Source organism: Delphinus delphis, chromosome 10 (assembly GCF_949987515.2).
Source record: "Delphinus delphis chromosome 10, mDelDel1.2, whole genome shotgun sequence".
NCBI classification, from domain to species: domain Eukaryota; kingdom Metazoa; phylum Chordata; class Mammalia; order Artiodactyla; family Delphinidae; genus Delphinus; species Delphinus delphis.
In genome coordinates, this window is record NC_082692.2 from 26,155,303 (window position 1) to 26,177,599 (window position 22,297).

The 22,297-nt window shown below is 40.1% G+C and overlaps 1 protein-coding gene across 5 annotated transcripts in view; it reads left to right on the forward strand.

The window, feature by feature from the left end:
• PKHD1 (PKHD1 ciliary IPT domain containing fibrocystin/polyductin) overlaps positions 1 to 22,297 on the forward strand; it is a 435,870-nt gene that overhangs the window by 234,709 nt on the left and 178,864 nt on the right. For all 5 annotated transcript variants that reach the window (XM_060021687.1, XM_060021686.1, XM_060021688.1 and 2 more), the window contains 2 exons: positions 4,602 to 4,667; positions 11,231 to 11,359. In XM_060021687.1, the coding sequence (XP_059877670.1) occupies positions 4,602 to 4,667; positions 11,231 to 11,359 (195 nt within the window). The remainder of the gene's footprint in view (positions 1 to 4,601; positions 4,668 to 11,230; positions 11,360 to 22,297) is intronic.

Below are 22,297 nucleotides of genomic sequence, written 5' to 3' on the forward strand. Positions count from 1 at the left end.
ACATATGCCCTGTGCAAGCATGGCAAACCTTGCTCTGAGTCAGAATAACAGTTGTTATTGTTCTCTGAGTTAATTAAGAAGGTTTAATTGAGCTAACTCTCAGGACTGGTTAATGCAGATGTATCGCTCAGCATCTTGATCAAGTTCTTTTAAAAAAATTACACCTTTTTATGAATGAATGTTATTGGGAATAATAGAAGACTCACAAGTGTTGGAAGGATTTTCATATCATATTTCTGTGAAGGTCTTGAAAAGATCCTGGGTGACGAGGTCAAGGTCACTCAGTGGCTCTCTCCGAGAGGCTGGAATCGGACGAGAGTGGTCCTGCGAATCAAGCTTTAGCTGCTCAGGGTCCAGTTGACAAGAAAGCCTTCTCTGTGGCTGAGTGAATGAGGCTCATTTCTGGGGAGCAAGAACTGAACAGGGAGGGAGAAACAGAGCAGGAGGGTGTAGGAGTGTGAGAAGAGGTGGAGGTCGGGGACAGGGCAGGTGAAGATGAAAATGCAAAGAGAGGACCAACCCAAGAGCTGGCCCATGAAGATGGCACTGGAACTGGGTCCAGGGCCGAAAGAGAGGGAGAGCAGGCACGAGTCAGGTGAGACTGGAAGGAACTCACAGACACAGAAGCGGTTGCTGTTTGCCGTTCTCTCCACGTGTAGTTAGTAGCTGACTCATGCTAGATAAATGTGAGCTGAGCAAGAGGTCCTAATACACGTACAGTCCTCAATGGCAAAGTGAGCCTGGGGATAGAGTGAAGAAGAAAACAGGCAAGGGATCTATTGCTAAGATACCAGCTGGTTTTTCTTTTTAGGCAAGCAGGTACTCTCTCCCTCCAAAATTCCAAGAGAAAATGGGACCTGCCCTGGGAGAGAATCAATTAATTTTTCTCTTCCCTGGGGCCCTCGTGAGGACAAAATTTGCCAACACATCACTCTGGCAGGCATGAGAATCAGATCTACATGAGTAACTCTCTTTTCTCTCACCGGGAGCCATTTTCTTACACGTTTCTCTCTTTCTCCTAGATGTCTGTGTTTATAGCAAGCTTAGATCATGTAGCATTCATCAGAATAATTTGGCTATAATTGACCCAAAGGCTTCTTTTCTTTTTGAGGACCAACCAGATATTCTTACAATCTTGGAAGGATCAACGACAGTGAGGCTCCATTGATAAACAAAGGAGATTAACCATTCTCATATTACAAATACAAAATCAGAAATCATAAGCACTGAGAAAGCATATGTACAATGTCACAGCTTGTGTTAGGCTCTTAAACTCTTCCTGAGTCAATACCTTTATTCTCAAATGATTTTTATCCCTCTTGGTATTTCTCCAAATTGGAAGTGACACTGCATTTATGCTTTTATAGAGTCAAAGCACTTAGCAAACTTCAGCGGATCTGGTTAAGTTGCTTACAACTCTGAATACTAGGGCTTATTGTGATTAGGTGCAGCTGTCAAAAGAGTGAAAGCATATTTTTGGGGTTTTGTTAACTGACTCCTAGAATAATGAGCCTGTCGTAATAACGGTATTGATGATGACTCACACGTATTGTTCATTTGAGCCAAATGCTATGCTAAGCACGTTACCTGGATTTTCCATCTTTTCTTCCCAATCACCCTATGATGTAAGACAGTACAATGATTCCCATTTTCAGAGGAAGTGAGTGAGGTTCAGAACTTGTCTGGTACCCACATCTAGGACCTGGAAGACCCAAGATTCAAATCCAGGCTGTTGGATTTCACCCACGCACTTCCCGCTCCGTCTCTGCGGTCTCTCTCCGCCTAGAAGCGGTGTTTGGGAAGAAAGAGCCCTCTGCTCCCACGCTCAGAACCAGCCTGCAGGGGGCCTGTGGTATAGGAAATCAGGCTTTTCTAATCTTTCCTGCTTTTGGTGATCTTGCTCCATTTCCTGTGATACTGAAACTGCTTCTCTTCTCAGATTGAATGATATTCACACACCTGCTTTAATAAAGTGAACAAAGCATGTTTTAGTTTCAGTGTCTGCTTTGGGGAAGAGGTTGTTCTGGAGGTGGGAGCCATTTGTGTACGTGTAGAGGCTGAACAAAGTCAGAGTCCACCCAGATCAGAAGCCACCGGTGCCGAGGTGCTCGCTGCTCCAGGGAGCCTTGGTTTACCAGGAACAGGGCCTGGGTAAGGACTTTAATGGATGAAGAAAAGTGGGACAGCCTGTACTGGGGGTCAGGTATGTCCAGGGCTCGCCTTTTCAGTTTTCCGGGTAATCATCACTGCTGCCTATGAAGACTATGTAATCATCATAACTACAGTTCCTGATACCGTACTGGCTGGCAGTATCCTTTTCACCCAGGGGATTCTGGATACATTGATTATTTTCCCTCTACTTCAAATTCCCTCCTCTATATAGTGGGAAAAACGATGTTTCAGTCTAGTTGATTTACAACGTTTTGTTATTCTTTTTTATATTCTTTTCTATTATGGTTTATTACAAGACATTGAATATAGTTCCCTGTGCTGTACAGTAGGTCCTTGTTGTTTATCTATTTTATATATAGTAGTGTGTATCTGCTAATCCCAAACTCCTAGTTTATCCCTCCTCCCCACCTTCGGTAACCATAAGTGTGTTTTCTATATCAGTGAGTACAGGATGATTTTTATAACATCTTTAAATGAACTGACTTCCCTTTCCAAATGATTCTTGGAATTTTAAAAAATTTTACCTTTCCTAGAGTTTGATTCCATTACAATATTTTATTCCATTCTCTTGTACAAGGGTATTCTATTGTTACAGACTTTTACATGTTTTTAGATGTCATTTTGCCATATTCCCTTTCTCTTTTCTTTCTGATGGAACCTATCTTTTTTACCATTTTGTCTTTTGCCTCCTTTAAAAGGCTTAATTCCTGCCTCCATTTGTTTAATTTGTCAAAATTGCCAGTTGAGTTCTGGCATACAGAGTAGAGCAGTATAAATTTAGGATTTCTGATTGGTCCATGAAAATTAAGTATCTACATGTCCAACAATGTCTAGTGTCTTAAGGTACAGGAGAAAAGTCCCTCCCTCAAAGATTTAAAGACAGAGCTAAGGACTGAGACAATCCTAAATTCACTACAGTTGATGCACAGTGGTATTTGCTCAATTGAAAGAGAGCTTGGGATAAGTATCACTGTGTGGTTTTAGAAATGCTTTTAAACTTTAGAAAATGCATAGTTCAGTGTGAGCAGAAGTGGATGAGTTAGACATTATAGAAAAAAAGAGATGTTAAGCTGGTGGCTTTATTATTATTAATTACTTTTATTATTTAAATTAGAAAAGTGGGTGAAATTTTGCAGTAGTATAAAGAAACAATATCGGTAAAGCTTTGGAAGTGATGATAAACTAGAGCACATAAAGAACATGTTGGCCATTCTACCTGGTCAAAAAAGTGTGTACAGTGGAAGGAGAAAGCCACAGACTCAGGCATTTTATAATGGGAATAAATTTTAAATTGAAATGTAGTTGATTTACAATATTATTTTAGTTTCGGGTATACAGCGTAGTGATTCTGTATTTCTGCAGATGATACTCCATTATAGGTTATTACAGAAAATTTTTAAGTGAGAATAATGAACAAGATAAGAATAGAATCAGAGAGGTCTCATCATGGGTGTTTTGGGGGATTATTTTCTTTGTAATGTTCTGACGCTTATGCTTTGTGATTAGAAAGAATGATCCTCCGTCTACTCCATTCTGTGATAGAGGAAAGGGTTTAGGGCTTCGGGGAGAGGCAAAAGGAGAGCATGGGTGGGACCAAGGCCCCAAGGCGGCAACCTTCAGCATCATTGGGTCCTTCAGTGGTGGGAGGTGCTGGCCTCCATGGCATCGAATAAGGCAGAAAGGTAATTAACCACTAAGAGACAAGGTGTTACTGAAGAGTGGAGTTCGCGCACCTGATTACTAATTAATCAGGCGTGAGAGCACCTTGTAGATGAATTCACTATTTAATTACAGCAGCCTCTCTTGGCAAAGGAGCATATGTTCCCAGCTTAATCTACTGGTTTATACTGACATCAAATTGTCATTATCAGAAAGAATCAGGCCTTTTGATTATTTCCACTAATTTATTGAACGCTTAAAATTAATGAACCCCAGGCCTTTTAAATGTGCTCAGTTGGTTTGGAAGATGGGAGGAGAAAGCGGGGTGGGGAAAAGGCTTCATTAAAAGGACAATTTGTTTGGATAAAGGTAAAGCAAATACATTTCATGGGTGATCTGAACTCTACTGGTGAAAAATACATGAATTCTAAAAGCGGAGCCTTCAAACTGATGGAGGAGGAATAGGATATGAGGGGTGTCCTGCTCACCAACACTGGCCTCCAAAGAACATATGGTGAAACAATTTTTTCCCTAATTATTTATGTGCCAATTCTTTTGGAAAGCTCACTGCAATTAAATTTAATCAAATAAAACCAATCAAGTATTGGAAATCAATTGTTAGACTAATTAACAAGGACTTCATTTTTTTATTTTGAAAATTTAGTTAGGTTGGGGAGAATTTAGCACAAAGCCATCGTTCTCAAACGTGAATGTCTTTCGTATTAAGATAATCTTTGTATCACATCCAAGTTACGGTTTTTTGTGTTCAGTTTCAGGTGAAGGCCAAGTTCAAGTAATTCTCCAGGTGAGGGAAGGTGTGGCGCCAACTATTTCAGGTGAGTATTAACTCATCAAATAGAATTGCCTGGTACAGCAGAATGTCCTCCAGTCGTTTTATAAATTCCTCCCATCATACTGTTTGTAGGGCAAGTATGAGCCCTAATGCTTTTATGTCTGACAACTCCTTATTGTGTCACCCCTACAGCTAAAATATACGTCTGCATGTCAAAGAAAGATATAAGAATTGGTGCATTTCAAAACATAGGAAAGTAAGAATTACAACATGTAAATAAGCACATTTCATGAATTATGGACCATATGTGCACACAGGAGTCCAGATCTGCAGATGAGCCATTAGGCCCCCACCAAATGGAAAGAAAAATTCAGGGTATCTTAAAACTGTAATTGTTCCCAGTAATTTCAGGAAATCAGGGTAAACAAATCCTCCCCATAAGTCAGATGGTTCTGTGAAATCTTTCTAACTCATAAAAGCTAAACTCTCAAAGACTAAATGACTCATAAGCGCCTTCTAATGTATTTCATTGTTTGTTTTTGTTTACCCGGAGTCTGTTTAACTATACATTTGCAGCCGGGATAAATCTTTTCAAAGGCTAAGTTTTCCTTTGATTTCCAGTGGCATTTTTGTGTTATGTCAGAGAAGAGCCCGGGCTAATCAGAAAATGATCTAATTTCTCCATTTAAATTAATAAATAAATGAGGTTACGGTATGGGACTAAAACTGTATGTAAACTAGAAGTACCGACGATGACCTTTTCATGCTTATTGGACCGAGAAGAAAGGGATTCTTTGTTTTTATATCTGTTTCTGAGCTGCCATAGCCTTTGCTCTTTCTGTCCCTAGTTCTTTATCACTTTTTTCCTTTAGGTGACTCAAAATGCTTTGTTGAATGCCTCTCATGTGAGGTGTGGCAGGTGACAACAGTGAACAAGATAGAATGGTCTTTGACTTCATGGGGTCTTATGGTCACCGGGGAATGTCCATCAAATGACTAAATAATCAAGGAATATGTTTCCTTTAAAATAACTGTTACCAAAGAATAGTATCTTACAACTCTCTCCTCTCTGGATGTCCTGTGTTCAAATTCCCCCGAGAAGAGATACGTTCGGTTGGGTCAGCCCCTCTTTTGTAGAGAACCTACCTGTTGGGGGAGCTCTCATGTCAGGCCCCCTCAGAGGATACTGGACCATCTGTGGGTGGCCATTCCCGGGTTGGGCAGCTTTCGTCAGCATGACGTGCCTCTCAGCACTTAGTGCGAAGATTTCTGTATTAAGGACTCTTTGGAAGGACACTGTGGGTGGCTGGAATCCAGGGCTTTTCAGCAGGGGTCAGTTTTAACTGGGAGGTGCTTCACTTGGCCTGTCAATTACAACATGCTGAATAAATAGAAAGCTGATGCTTCATAGAGTTGTAGAATTTTAATAAGGGAAGGAACCTCACAAGCTGTCCTATCCAATTGCCTCATTTTACAAATGAGGGCATGGAAGCCTAATCATTAAATAGTTTACTTAGTCACATCAGTAATCAGTGGTTGAGCCTGGATGAGAACTCAGATTTCCAACTCAGTCCAGTGTTCTTTCTGTTATACCATGTAAACCCTAAGGTATTCAAATTACCTTTTTGGCATATATTAACTTATGAGTTAGATTAAAATTAATTATATATATATAGCCAATTTTCCTATCTTATAACAGGTTGGGACAGAAAACTCCTAAGACCCAGGGAGTTACAGAACTAGTACATTACCATTCATTATATTCAAATATTTATTATTAATATGGTTCTAAGACATTGCTTGATTTCTATTGTGTGGGGTATAAGTGATAATGTCAAAATTTAAATATGACATGTCTTTTGTTTAATGGAGAGCTCTATGAAAAATAGTACAATTTTTGCAATATCAAAAATTCTTTGACAAAACAAGAATGGAATAAATAATGGAGTTCCATCTATATGTTGACCGATTCAGAGATACAATGAATATGTAATGCAGAAAAAACATTTTGGGTTGAGGTGTTCTGCTATAGGGCCTTTTAGCTTACTTAGTTAGTTGAGGGTTTATTCTGTGTACAGGATTGTGCTGGTCATTATGGGGACCTGGTAGACAGGATACTCCAGAGGCAGCAGAAATTAGGGTATACGTGGGCCAGTGCTGGGAAGAAGCAGAGGAGGTGGTGCTGATGAAAGTTGTTGTATGGGTGCTTAGTGGGTTTGCGGTAAGGATGTATGCTAATTTGGGTGAAGGTGGTACCCAGGTTTCTGAAGACCCCAATGCAGGTTTTTCATGCTCCTCCAACACTGTGGCTCCATTGATTTCCTCTTGGTGTCCATGATGCGTTATAAAAGATGGGAGAGAGGAGGAGGGTGAAGCAACCCACACTGGGGGAACACAAAAAATATTTCTGAAGAGGCTTTACCTCAACCATGTTGTCTTTTCAGTGGGGGCTAGTTGCAAATATTGTTGACAGTCATATAAAAATATTCAGATGATCAGATACTGTCTTTGTAAATTTGCCATCCCTTTCCCCACAGATCAAGTTTCTTTCCTTTTCTCTGGTCTCTGGATCTGTCAGCCTTTCTCCTGTTTAAACTCATCCCATCCCTTCTAACATCTTCTGAACTTTGTTTTATCAGCAAATGACTCTTTGTCACCTCTCAATTAAAAAATCAAAACAAAATTCATGGACCCTAAATCCTCCTGTAGTTTATATCACTCCTGCAAACTTCTCAAAATACTAGCCTCCTCTTGATGTGGAGCCATAGAACGCTGGGGTAGATGAAGGATTGAGGTGGAGAAGGAATACTTGGCTCACGTACCAAGTTGGAGACCATCTCAAATGGTGGCTGTTGTTGACTGACAAATTTGAGAGGAAAGCAAGGTGAGGGCTCATCACAAATGTTGGTCCTGACCAAAATTCATGGACTCCAGTTTCAAGATAAGTCTAGCGTATTTAACGATTGGGAAGACAGATCAAAGGCTGAGGGTCTCAAATCTTAAGGCTATTCATTCCTTAATGAGCTTTTTGCAGGATCAGACCCAGCGTCTTCCCTTCCTTACTTCCAGTGCATTCCTCAATCTACTGTAATCCAAGTGGTTGCCACCTCCATCACTCCACTGGGACCCTCTTCATCTTGATCACTATGCTCTAGTTGTCACATTCAATAGCCACTTCTTATTCCCTCTCTTATTGGAAATTTGCTATTAACAAGATCACTTCTACTCTCTGTACATTCTCTATTTCTTAGTTTTCCAAGACATTCCTCTCTTCTGGCTCTCCACGTATGCCTCCGATAGCTTTAACTCTTTAGGCTTCTTTTCCTCCCCTCTTCTTTCTATATTAAAAATAGTCATCTAGAAGCTTGATTTTAACTGTATAGACATCTCATAATTCTGCAGGAGACTAAACATGTCCTTGTCCATTAAGGGTTCTTATTTTAAGGCAGGATGGTATAGAATGATCAAATTCATTCATCATAACATTGCTTAGAATAGCTACCTTAAGATTTAGTTTGTTCAATTAAAGACAGTTTAAACATTCCCATAAACGAGAGTGAAGATGACAGACTTGAAGGATGTTTGTTTCCAACATCTGTGATACAAAATTGAAGCAATTAAGGGTTTTTGGAGCTTGGAGTAGGGTTTTAAAGAAACTGGTCATTGCCTGTTTGAAATATCACTGGAAGAAAGAACATCTTTTTCTGGACTTTATGGTGTTAGTGGCCACCTCAACAAATACTCCCACCCTATCCCCACCTGGGTGTTTAGGGTATAGTATTGAAAAGGAGACAAAACTGGGAGGAAACTTAGAAAGGCATTATTGGTGTTTATAAAATATTTATTTATTTATTTTTGCGGTACGCGGGCCTCTCACTGTTATGGCCTCTACCGTTGCGGAGCACAGGCTCCAGACGTGCAGGCTCAGCGGCCATGGCTCACGGGCCCAGCCGCCTCACGGCATGTGGGATCTTCCCAGACCGGGGCTCGAACCCGTGTCCCCTGCATTGGCAGGCGGACTCTCAACCACTGCACCACAAGGGAAGCCCAAAATATTTATATTTTTTTATTTTAATTGAATTATAGTTTATTTACCGTGTTGTGTTAGTTTCTGGTGTACAGCAAAGTGATTCAGTTATACATACATATATATATATATATATATATATACTTTTTATATTCATATATATATTCTTTTTCACATTCTTTCACACTATGGTTTATTACAGGATATTGAGTAAGTATAAAATATTTCTAAAGCCTCTTTCTGAGTAGGGTTTGTTGCAAAACATTGCCTGGCTTCCATGGTGTGGGGTATATTTTGTGTTAATTAAATTGTCTAGGATTTCATTTTTTTTTAACATCTTTATTGCAGTATAATTGCTTTACAATGGTGTGTTAGTTTCTGCTTTATAACAAAGTGAATCAGTTATACATATACATATGTTCCCATATCTCTTCCCTCTTGTGTCTCCCTCCCTCTCACCCTCCCTATCCCTAGGATTTCTACTTGACCACAATCCATGTACTTTTAAGTTATCCCAGGGCCCTAATTAGACCACGACCACTGGAGAGTTGGGTTCAGGTAGACATAATAGTCAGGTGTTCCCCGTGGTTCTGACCTTAGGCATTTTGTCTCTCCACACTGGAGTCCCCTGGAGCTCTCACAACCATCCTCAGATTTTCAAATACGGCCTCTAGGGTGATAATGCCAAAATCTATCCCTCGGACTTAGAGCTCTTTCCCATCCTTCAGATTCACAGCCATCCCCTGCTTGCTGTGTATCTCCACCTGGAGGCTTCAAAGACACCCCAAACTCTAAATGGCCCAAACTGAATTCGTCGATGTCTGTCTTAATGGGCATCTCCATCTGACACCACACCTGCTGGAAACCCAGGGCTTACCCTTGGCTCCTCCATCTTTGTCACCCTTCCCAGTCTGACCTCTGGTTATTCCTCTAGCCCTACCACTTGCCTCTTTCCAGCTCTGTGACTCAGCAACACCAAACTGCTTATAGTTCTTTCACGTGATCTCTCATTTCTTGCCACCGCGCGTGCTCACCCCTCTGGAGTGCAGACTCTCACCACACACCCTCACCCACTTCACCTGGGTAGGTCCCAAGCCTTTACAGTGCAGCTCAGATCTCAGATGCTTCTCTCCAGGAAGCCTCCCCTGGCAAAGTTTCCCTCCCTCCCTTGGTCAGGTACTCCCTTTAGCGTTCTATCCCTCCAGTATTTACTTACATACTTACACAATGCCAGTTGCTCCTTGGGAGCAAGCATGACATTTTATTTCTTTTTGCATCACTGTTTTTTAGGACTGTTCTGATGGAGAGGGCACTCATTATTTATGCTTGTGAAATTAGCAAGTAATAGATGAGATTCCCTCCCTCATCATGTGAGTTCTTGAATCTCCTAGGAAATCTCCCTAGGTGGAAAAGAAAATATTTTTCGTAGAACAAATATATTTCCCCTAAAAGAACCTAATGTCATTTATGGTTTAACTTGAACTTCTTAAGTGAATGCTGAATAAAAGAAGATCTGTACTGGAAGAAGAGAGTTTGGTCATCTGTGAATCTTTTCATCCTCGTCTTTTGAGACAATCTCTCTGCCCTTCTGACTCTGTACCAGGGATCATGTTCCAGAAAAGAATGTGTGGGTACATTTCACATTTGCATGGTATGGTCCCCACTGGAAATTATTAGATTTCTGCCACAGTTTCTTGAAGAGGCCAGTGGGATGGTTGAAAAGAAAATGCCATTTGATCATCAGTGGCAGAATCAATAAAAACCAGTTTTAACTTATGAACTGTATGTAAATTATTGCAGTGAGAGGTGTTCAGATGATTGCCCTGCCTTTAATACACATTAAGAGTTGTGAGAAAATCATACCCTTTGACTTAGTGATTCCATTGCTAAGATTCTATTTTAAGAAGAAATCATGATTACTGGCAGATTTTCACAGAGATATTTAACACTGCATTCTCTATAATTTGAAAAGAGAGTGGACAAAGCCTAAATGCCAAACATTAGGGATTAAATAAATTGTGGGCTTTTCATGTGATAGAATATTATGTAACCATTAAAATCATGTTTACAAGGAGTTTTAATGACATTACAAAATGCATGTGAAAAACTGTCAAGTAAAATAAGAACTGAATGTAAAATTGCATGTTATAGGATCTAAATTATGTAAAAATGCTGAGAAATTCTGGAAGGAAATACAAATAAAAGGTTAATGGCGGTTATCTCTAGGTGGTGAGATAGTAGACAATTATTATTTTTCTTTTTCTTTCTATATTTGCATTTTCCAAATGTTTCGTGATAAACATATGTTGTAGTATTTATAGTAAAGGCAAAACACAAAAGTTTAATAACAAAAGTAGAATATATTTTCCCTAGAAGTGGAGGTAATCTTCTAAGGATTGAATAATTACCTGCTTTATGCCTGATAAATGTTTTTATGGAACATTATAAAATATCTAAAGGCAGCTTCTTTGGGAAGTGAAAATGTCACCAGGATCCTAATATAAAGGATAGAATTTGTTAGTTATCATAGTGAATCAGATTTTCATAGTTACCCTTGCTATCTTCCTTTTGTTTTCTAGCTTCTTCCTCTGCACCTGAGTCAGTTTTAAAATGGTCCCTCCCCGAAGCATGGGAAGGCATGGAGAAGGGCTGGGGAGGACACAGCGGTACCATTCCAGGCCCTGGGGATGACGTCCTGATTTTACCCAGTGAGTGAAACAATCTATGGGGTAAATAATCACAGACAGACTGAACTGGGCCAATCTAATTGGGGATTATCTGTCATTTAAATATATTGAACAACACAGTAAAGAACGTGGAAATAAATAGGCAATTATGTCTACCACTTTCTCTTTTGGGTTATTACAGGAGAGGAATTTCATAATCCAGTAAAAACCAGAAAAAATAGTTCAGCCTACCTTCATTAAAGGTGGGATAAATAGTCTCCATGCCAAAAGGAGTTAGACTAATCCACTAGCTGGATAATTCTAATGTGTCAGAGAACAGATTTACAGAAAATTTTAGTATCCTTATGTTTGAAAGACACAGGGTATATGGAAAGAAGCAATTTTCAAATGCCTCCTATCTTTTGCCTTTGTGAATCTTTTAAATATAGGACTGAGAAGAATGACAAGGTCTTCTTTTGCCTTGATTTTTCAAAGATGATGGAAAAGGAACGGATAAATCAAATAGAAAAATAAAATTCTATCAATCTATCAGCTACCTAATCTATCACCTATCTATCCATCATCCATCTACCTAGAACTCTCTTTTTGTTTACATAAGAAGGGAAAGGTGATTCCTCAGAGGTACAGAAATACACACCATATTTACAAAATTCTTCTTTCTTAGGAGAGAATTCTTGAAACTACTAGAAAATTTCCCTAGCCCGAGAAGAAAATGTTTTTCATACAACAGATATATTTCTTAGGACCTATTTCCATTTATGGTTTAATTTGAACTTCTTAAAGTAATACTGAATAAAAGAAGATCAGTACTGGAAAAAGAATATTTGGTCATCTGTGAAATAATAATAATGCTAATATCAAACATTTGTTGACAACTAACAATATTTGGGAATCGTTCTCCATATATTAACTAGTTTAATCCTCACAATAGCTCTGCAATACAGGTAATATTATCATTCCCATTTTTACTGACAGAGAAACAGAGGTCCAAGCCTGTTAAGTTGCTTGCCCAGGGCCACACAGTTTGCAATTCAGCACAACCAGGATTTTGAACCAGATGATCTGACTCCAAGTCCTTATTCTTAACCAGTCAAGTACATTTCCTTTCTAAAAGGACTAACGTAAATGAAAAGAGTGGTGGTGTTGTTTGCTTTATTTACGATGGGAAATGAAGGCAGAAAGGTTAAAACGTACTGACCACCTTCTGGGCGTTGGTGGGGTGCACATGGAACTGCACAGAGAGGTGAGGACAGAGGGAGCGGGCTGACCGGTACAAACTTAAACTATTATTATCATCCCACCCCCCTATCATCCACCTCTCTCCGTGGAGGATGGAACTTTTTGAATAAACAAGCTCATGAGTCATTCCTATACGGAAAGGAAAAATCTGTTCTGCCTCAGCCTTCTTTTTGATGAATGTAGCCAGTGGATTGGCCCTGGGCTGTGGTTTTTCCCACTGAGCAAACTGTTTCCCCCACTGCATGTGGGAAGCAAGAGACGCTTTTGAAGGTTGCCAAGCTTTTTGTATCCTTGGGACCTTTATGCTGAGCGAGGAGCAATCTTAGCTATCTTGCTTGGCACTGCATTGACTGTATCTACTGTGTGTCCTGGTTGCTGGGGCCCCTGGCATTCTCCATCATCCTTCATTCCTTTGTTCATGGTCAGCTTGTAAGATGGACCCGAGTTCTCCGTGAAGCTGCTCTTAAAGAGCACAGATCAGTGCTCTGGAAAAAGGCGGCAGGGGGATGGGTGGGCACAGATACTGGATGTCTGAAGTATCTCCCACTTGGTCCTTCAGTATTATTGTAAAGATCAGAGAAGTTCATATTTTTTAAATCTGCAATTATTGTTCATTATTTAGTTTTCAGTTGGAAAAATAAGGGAATGAAAACAGATTTGTAATATATAATAAATGAAGTCCTTACTTCTTGCTGCCTCTCTCCTCAAAGAAGCCCTAATTCCAGAAAATTATCTTATAGTTGCCAGTGTTTTAATCTGTTCTGTTTAGTTTGGGGTCTTTCTTTTTTTTTTTTTTTTGTGCGGTACGCGGGCCTCTCACTGTTGTGGCCTCTCCCATTGCGGAGCACAGGCTCCGGACACGCAGGCTCAGCGGCCATGGCTCACAGGCCCAGCTGCTCCGCGGCATGTGGGATCTTCCTGGACCGGGGCACGAACCCGTGTCCCCTGCATCGGCAGGCGGACTCTCAACCACCGCGCCACGAGGGAAGCCCTAGTTTGGGGGTCTTTTGTAGGCGCTGTACTGGCTTTACTCTTCTGTTTTGATTTTTTTGGCAAACCCTGATATTTTGACCTCTGATGGACCTTGGGATTGAATTCCTCTCGTCTTTCTACATGTGGTTTTACCTTCTTGACCTTTCTGGCTGTTCTGGTTTCTTTCACTCCCTGCCTCCTCTGAAACAAGTCAGTTTGTTCACCCAAGTCTGGCACAAAAGAGACACCGAATACTGCTCGAATGAAGCGCATGTTCTCCATGCTGCATCCATCATTTCACACCAGAACTGAATCTTTGGATTTCACAGGATCGACCCAGTACAGCTATCAGATTTTACAGGTCTGTGGAAAGTAATGCCTTTTCCTTTGAACAGAGTCCTAAGAATTAAGATATTCCTGACGATGACGATGATGGTAACAGCAACTATAATTTGCGTGCTGGGTGTCTGCCATGCACTGTGCTAAGTGTTCCACATGGATCTTCTCGATCATTCCTCACAACTACTTTGATTTGGATCCTGTGGTTATCTTCCTTTCTATAGCTGAGGAATTTGGGACATAGAGAGGTTAAGTAACTTGCCAAAGTTTCTCCCAGCTAGAGAGGTTAAGTAATTTGCCCAAGTTTCTCCCAGCTAATAAGTAAAAAGGCTGGCCCAGGAAAGCAGACAGTTTGATTCCAGAGCCCTAACTCTTTACCACATATATATTTTTAAAAACTCACCATTCCTACTTGCTCTGATTCACTCAAATCAGACTCCATATTATACTGAATTTATACTTCTCTACTTCCTGTTCCCATTGTTCCCTTCACTTGGAATTTAAAAAAAAATTATTGAATACCTAGCATATGTCAGATACTCTACGTGAGGAATTCAATCTTGCTACATTCTCATTAGGTACATACATGTGGAGAAACTGGAGAAACTTCCCAAAGAGGTATCTGATGCCATGAGCCGTTGGTAGAAGTATCTGCTTTGCATCTGGTAGCAAATATAGTTTTAATTCAAGTTAACATTCCTTTCCAATTCAATTTAACCAAAAATAACTGAACAGTCACCACACCAGGTGCTCTGATCTGGTGCTCCGGAGGCAAATGGGATACAGCCGTGATCTCAAACAGCTAGTAACTTAGCTGGGTTGATAAAACACATACTAATACTTAATAATACAACAAATAGCTGTAATAAACACCAGAAGTGTTTAGAATCAAACACTTGTCCCAGGCAAGATGAAGAGAGATGACTTCAGGGAGGAAGAGGCATTTGAAGAGGACCTTGATAGATGGGATAAGAAACTGAAGGTCAGTTACGAGACACAAGGGTGTACTGGGGAGGGAGCAATGTTTTAGGAGATACAGGATGGCCTGTTGACGAGGGCAAAGCTGTGTTCACATTTGGATTCTGACATTTACCAACTGTGTGGCGTTAGACACGTTTTAAACGTTTCTGACCTTCATCTATAACATGAGGGTTAAAATGAATATATCATCATGTTGAGGGGATTAAATGAGATAACATCAGCACACATGACTGCTGCATGGAGTGTTGGCAATAATGGAATTATAGATGAACGCTGTGATTTTTAATGTGTCAGGTGCTCTTTTCCTTCGTTTTCCCATCTGCCTGCCCCTCTTGGCCTCTGGTATTAGCAACACTTTGTATTTGCTTTCCAATGGCTTATTATTTAATTTTCACACCAACCTTGGGAGCTAAATAGGTAATAACTATTATTACAGTAAAAACCCATTTTTACCTAATACGATTTTAATGGAACTGCTGATGTTACAAAATGAAAGTGACTGGTAAAGAAGATTTAAGTGATACTTTTGAACCTCTAATATAATTTTATGATGTTTTGTGTATTTTAATTCATTAATAAAGGAAATGTGTAGAACATTCCCATCATTATTCAAATAGACTAGCATAATTTTTCAATAAAATTCTTAGGGTAAATTGCCTATTTCCATTTTCTGGGAAATCAATTTTATGGAATGACCTCAGACCCATCCTATTCCATAAAAATAGGACTTTACTGTACTAATAAAAGATATCACTATTTTAAGTATGGTACCATTTTCCTTTGAGGCATTCTGTCTTTATAGACATTGGATTTTGAAAGCTGTAAATTCTTCTTGGTGGTATTATATGGAGTGAGCTGAAGTCATCATGGAGAATTTGCTTTTGTAGTTTAGTTTATGATAACTTTGCTTCACACAAACAAGTATATCTGATTGTCTTTGCCTCCTAAGTACTGGGAGAATTGGTCTAAATGCATTCAAGACATCTTACAGAGTGGGAACAAGTTCTATATAATAAATCATGCAAATCGCAAACCCTCACAAATGATCCTGCTAACTTGTGCTCCAGGTTTTGTCCTGAACTGACCTGCGAGGATTTGATGCTTCCAGTTCTTTCTCTGAAGGAGTTTCAGCCATGACAGGATGACACCCTTTTCACGCAGAGCAGCTTTAATGAAAGGAAAATATGTTATAATTCCAAGTGGCAGGATTCTGTTTTGAAGGGTACAGATATGATATCATATAGCCTCCAGCATGGTTTTATTTTTGCATGTATGTGTGGTAGAATTCACTGTGTTCCATTTTCCCATATTACTTTGAACTGTCCTTATTTGAAGAGATGAATGGATAAGTACTGGGGTTTTTTTCATAATAGTTCTTCTGTTTGTTCTGATTTTCAGTACTCGGGTACTTTAAATGGCAGTGAGGCTCATCAAAGTCCTGGGATGTTCAAAGTCAACAATGTTTAACGTATTTCCTTGTTAAATTGCAAGACGTTGAGGTTGGAGATATGAGTTAAGATGACCATAAATCAGGAAATAATTTTTGTGGGGGAGGAATTTCTACAGAATGTTGAGAGTAGAGCATTACAAGCTTAATATACTTTTTTCTTACCCGAGATTATAACTGATATAGGATAAGATACAGATAACGCAGAGATTTGGGTCTGCAAAATCAGTTAGAAACCAAATACCATAAATATCAGTGTTGTCTCTTGAATAGTTTCAAAATTCTGGTCTTGTCCCATTTGGATGGGACAGAAAGTCACACAAGCCATCACCCCCATTTATTCTGGATTACTAGCAAGTGGGAAGGGGAAGTTAATTTAAAATTGAGTTACTGGGGTCCTTTGCAGGATGCGTGGCATTAGTATGGTGACTGCGGGAATGTGTGTATTCTGGAAATCTATCAATATTTAACAAACCACCTAGAAACTTCATAGCTTAAAACATACGTTTTATTTTGTTCACAGTTTTGTGAGGAAGGGCTAGGCTGGGGTATTCTTGCTGGGGTCTTTCATGCATTGCCGTCGATGGTGGCTGGGCTCATCTAAAGGCCCAGCGTGGTTGGGTGGTCCAAGAGACTTCACTCATGCAGCTGGTGGTTGACACTGGTTATTGGCTGGGAGTTCAGTCAGGGCAGTCAGCTAAGAGGCCTCGGTTCCTCTCCACATGGGTTTCTTTCTGGGGCTTCTTGGGCTTTCTAACAGTGTGGCAGCTGGAATCCAAGAAGGAACATCCTAAAGCAGAGTTCCCCAAGAGTGAGCAGTCCAAGAGACCTGGGTGAAAGTTGCATACCTTCCGAGCCAGCCTTAGCAGACTCAGAATATCATGACCATCACATTCTCTTGGTCAAGCAGGGCACTAAAGCCAACCCAGATACAAAGGAGGAGAATTAGGCTCTACTTTCATTGGGAAGAAGAGCAAAGAACTTGCAGCTGTCTTTAATCTACCACCGTGTATGCGTTTATTGTGTAGTGTGTGTGCATGTATGTAAGAGCAGATGTACCTGACTTAATTCAAAAGGTTTGAGAGTTCTAGGGTCTGGTCAATCTGTGCTGTCTTCCCTCTCTGGGCAGACATTATTTAGATGCTGTTGGCTTACGTGAGTCAGAAATTGAAGCACACCAGGAGACAGACTGGTCAGAGGATTTTAGTTTCTTTATTCTCTACTACCTACCATGCCAGGTGTTATGGTATTGCCTCTTCACTGCCTGAAAGTGGGATTCTTCAACCCTTGAACAAAATTGGGGCCCTGATCTGGGATTTCTCACCCTGAGATGGGCAACGGATGACAGTGTTTGGGCCGCAGCCTGTGTCCAAATCTCTATGTGGGTGACCAGAAGCTTCTTCTTGGGAGAGAGAGAGGAGTGCTTTGGGGTGAGGGGAGAAGTAGAGCACGAATACGTTGAGCATTTTGTTTCCTTCAGGGCAGAAATGAAAAGTTTGCAAGGATAACCGTCAACAATTATTCTTTTACCTTATTTAGAACATGAATGGGAAAGCTATTCTTTTTTTTTTTTTTTTTTTTTCCGGTACGCGGGCCTCTCACTGTTGTGGCCTCTCCCGTTGTGGAGCACAGGCTCTGGACGCGCAGGCACAGTGGCCATGGCTCACGGGCCCAGCAGCTCCGCGGCATGTGGGATCTTCCCGGGCCGGGGCACAAACTCATGTCCCCTGCATCGGCAGGTGGACTCTCAACCACCGCGCCACCGGGGAAGCCCGGGAAAGCTATTCTTTACGATTATATAAGGGAAGAACAAACAAATATGATTTCAAGAGGTACTCGACACAGAAATTTTAACCAGCATTATTAGCAAATAAAAATCAACAAATAAAAAGAAAATCTGAAAACAGAGATCAAAGGACCTTTAGATACTGTATAAATCTCCTTCTAATAGGCAGTTTCTTAGAGGTGAGCACAGACCTCCGGAAACCTTGCTTCATGGTAAAGGGTGTTGAGGCCATGTCCTTCCCACGGGAAGGAAACATCAGGATCCCAAGCTCCCTGGAGCAAGTATTTCCACAGGCCTCCCCAAACAGTTCTGAAATGTTTAACTTAAACTGACTTTTTATATATCCAATATTTAAGAATGTACCATAGAAGCTTACTATTTAAGGCAATCTAAGTGCAAAATCCTTTGCAATATGGACTCCTTTGATGAAATGAATGATTGTCGAACAATTTATTTGTTGTGTTTGTGGTGTTTTTCCATGAATTTAATTGTATTAAGTAAACATCTATATATATGTAAAATATGGATACATAGAATTGTTGAGCTGGTAGGGAACTTAGTGACACTCAACTCAAATGAGCTAAGATAATGCAAGTGTTTTCTAAATTGTAGAATCCTATGAAACACATTATTATCATTGCCCAAACATATATGACATTTTGTATCAAGGATAAGAGTGGGATTTCAGTCTCCTTGTTTTCAACCCAAGTGTTGCAAATTGCCTTCTAAAATTTATAAGAAGAAACACTCTTGCTTTGTTATATTTTAGATGATTTGTGTCCCTAAAATAGGTTTACATTTGAGAGACACACTGGAGGCTAGGGAGTTCCTTTTAGTTGCAATGACTGTGATTCAAACGGGTTTTTACAAATGAATAGCAGTAATGCCATAACTACCAAGCAAGACCTGTGATAGGATGTCCTTGCCAGGGGTAGACAACCAGCAGTTGAATTTTTTTTTTAAAGTATTTTTACAACTGTATATGTTTTCCCCATAAAAAGTAAATTTCAATTAAAATCACAGCAGAGATTTTCATTTCCTGCAAGTGACAAAAGGAACACAATAAAAAAATATTAAAATAAGTTGATATCCTTTCTCTAATCTCAGTTTGTCAATCTCTGCTTGACTCAGTCATGGCGCTTGTTTCTGGGCTAATTAGAACTTACTTAGCATCTTCTCTTGGGGCCCAAGACATGTAGACCCTGACACTCTTTATGGCTTGCTAACTTGCTGGAACTAATTGGAGTTTTAGTCTAATTGAGCGGATTTTCAAACTCTTTTCTGTCCTTACTCACCTGGGAAACACACTCATTGTCATAGTCCATTAGTGTTAGGATCATAGCAATTTTTTAGGAGGGCACATACTTCCCCAGGGCTTGCGGATCATAATTTGGGTGGGGGGATATTGGAGTGTGAAGTGTGTAGGAGACCTAGGATTTATTTTTGGCACTTACTGCACCTAGAGAACGACTACTTTTATAACTTTACAAACTCCTAACTCCAGTCTCCCAGAAGTGTGACCCTTCTGGGAACTTTGGGTTCTAGCCTGAGAGGAACCTAACAGGTATACCTGTAAAACACCTCTGGTGCGTTTCTTCCATTGACTTAGGTGTGATTCCTTTGCTACTATAACAACTTCTTTCTCCATGTGCAGTTTAAAACTAATTTTTAAAGGAGTTATGTGTTATTTTCCTTAGGACCATCACAGTACAAACTATAAGATTCCTAGTAGCAATAAATGCATTGGTGGTTGCTATGGAAAAATACAAGTATGTGTCATAAACTTGATAAGAAAGGAGAATTGGCACGACCTGGCATTTTATTAACTGTGAAGGGTAAAGGAGAATGAGGCTGAAAAGATGACTCAGGAGTTTGGGAAGGAAGCCAGTTGGGAATCTGGATTTAGATTTGGTAATCCTCGAAGAGTTGACTAAGGAAGCCTTGGAGATTGAACTAGGGTTAGAGCCAGCATGGGAGCCAATAGAGAGATGCAAGGAGGGGGTAGGCGACAACATCTTGGAGGAAATTCTAATTTAAATGGCAGGAAGAGAACCCAGAGAAGGAGCAATCATGAAACCAGGAGGAGAAGTCAGACAACAGAAGGCAAGAAAAGTGATACCGAGCTGGTGGAGGTGGTTCATAGTAAACGTTCCATGGAGGACCAGGAGGGTGGTGGTTTAGAAACTGCCTGAGAGAAAACTGTATACTCTCTGCAGTCTCCTGCAAATCAAATGCAGAATCTAATGCTTGTCTTGGCTTATTGTTTAACACATCTGTATTGGATCTCTATAAAAACCCTGGTAGAGATCAATGCCTTAAGGATCTCCATATTATTTTAAGGTTATATTCCATTTATAGTTATTATAAAATATTTGGCTATGTTCCCTGTGTTATAAAATATATCCTTGTAGCTTTTTTTGTACATAATAGTTTGAATCTTTTACTCCCCTACCCCTACATTACCCCTCCCCTCTTCCCTCTCCCCACTGGTAACCATTAGTTTGTTCTCTATACCTATGAGTCTGCTTCTTTTTTTTTAAATTGTATTCACTAGTTTGTTGTATTTTTTAGATTCCACATATAAGTGATATCATATAGTATTTATCTTCCTTTGACTTATTTCACTTAGCATAATGTTCTCCAGGTCCATCTATGTTGCCGCAAATGGCAAAATTTCATTCTTTTTTATGGCTGAATAGTATTCCGTTGTGTGTGTGTGTGTGTGTGTGTGTGTGTGTGTGTGTGTGTGTGTGTGTGTGTATGCCACATCTTTATCCATTCATCTGCTGATGGACACTTAGGTTGCTCCATATCTTGGTAATTGTAAATAATGCTGCTATGAACATTGGGGTGCATGTATCTTTTCAAATTAGTGGTTTTGTTTTTTGTTTTTGGATATATATCCAGGAGTGGAATCGCTGGGTCATATGGTAGTTCCATTTTTAGTTTTTTGAGAAACCTCTATACTATTTTTCACAGCGGCTTCACCAATTTACTTTCCCACCAACTGTGTATGAGGGTTCCCTTTCCTCCACAAGGGAGAAAGTTAAAAGAAAGAAAATTTAAAAAAATTTAAAACAATTACTCCCTGGTGAGACCGCAGCACTTCTAGGGTGGTGGCCCGGTTGTCCCTAGCCACTCTCTTTCTAGAGTACTGCCAAATGTTCTAAATAAATAGGTCATATAATAGGCTTAGTCCAACAGAACTGGTCAATTTGTATAGCTCAGTCAGTTTGGGAGAATAGAATAGACTTAGGCTATCTTCTCTAAGATATCATTGTCATTTCCTAAAGGGGTACAATATTACAAAAATATAAATCAACACAATAAATACATTTTTTTATAAAAATGTAGAAGATTGTATATAATTGTTACAATGAGTTCAATTCTGGAGGTCAGAAGGTCATATTGAAGGTCTTTTTTTTTTTTTTCTTTGCGGTACGTGGGCCTCTCACTGTTGTGGCCTCTCCTGTTGCAGAGCACAGGCTCTGGACGCGCAGGCTCAGCGGCCATGGCTCACGGGCCCAGCCGCTCTGCGGCATGTGGGATCTTCCCGGACTGGGGCACAAACCCGTGTCCCCTGCATTGGCAGGCGGACTCTCAACCACTGCGCCACCAGGGAAGCCTTGAAGGTCATATTTTAAACAGCCAGTAGTAGTCCATCAGAGTACATTGGTGAAGTCCTTTCAAATTCAGAATACTGAAAGCAGCATCCAGAGATTTTGATATTTATTTTGGGATGTTGACCTTAGGAGCTAATCTCTTTAAAGTCATTAGTAAATAGAGTGACCAACTACGATTTATACAGAACTGAGGAGTTTCCTGGGACACATGACTTTTAGTGATAAAACCTGGAAAGTTCAAGGCACACCAGCACGAGTTGGTCACCCTACTAAGAAATCACCTTTCAAGCTCTTACCGACCTCATAGTCTGTGATCTGCACTGCAACAGATTTGCTGAGAATTAATGAAACTTTTCCTTGACGTTAATGCAGAAACCTATATTTTACCTCATGTTGTTCCCCTAAGAAATTTGTCTCATGGAATTAATATTCTTTGAGGAGACACAGGCATTTCTTACAAGAGAAGGGGACCTGAGTGACTGCATATGTATTTTACCCTCCTGGTTGGGGCCAGGGAAGTTTGAGCCAAGTAAGGAACAGCTGCCCATGGGGCCCTTAATCTAGAGCAGGGC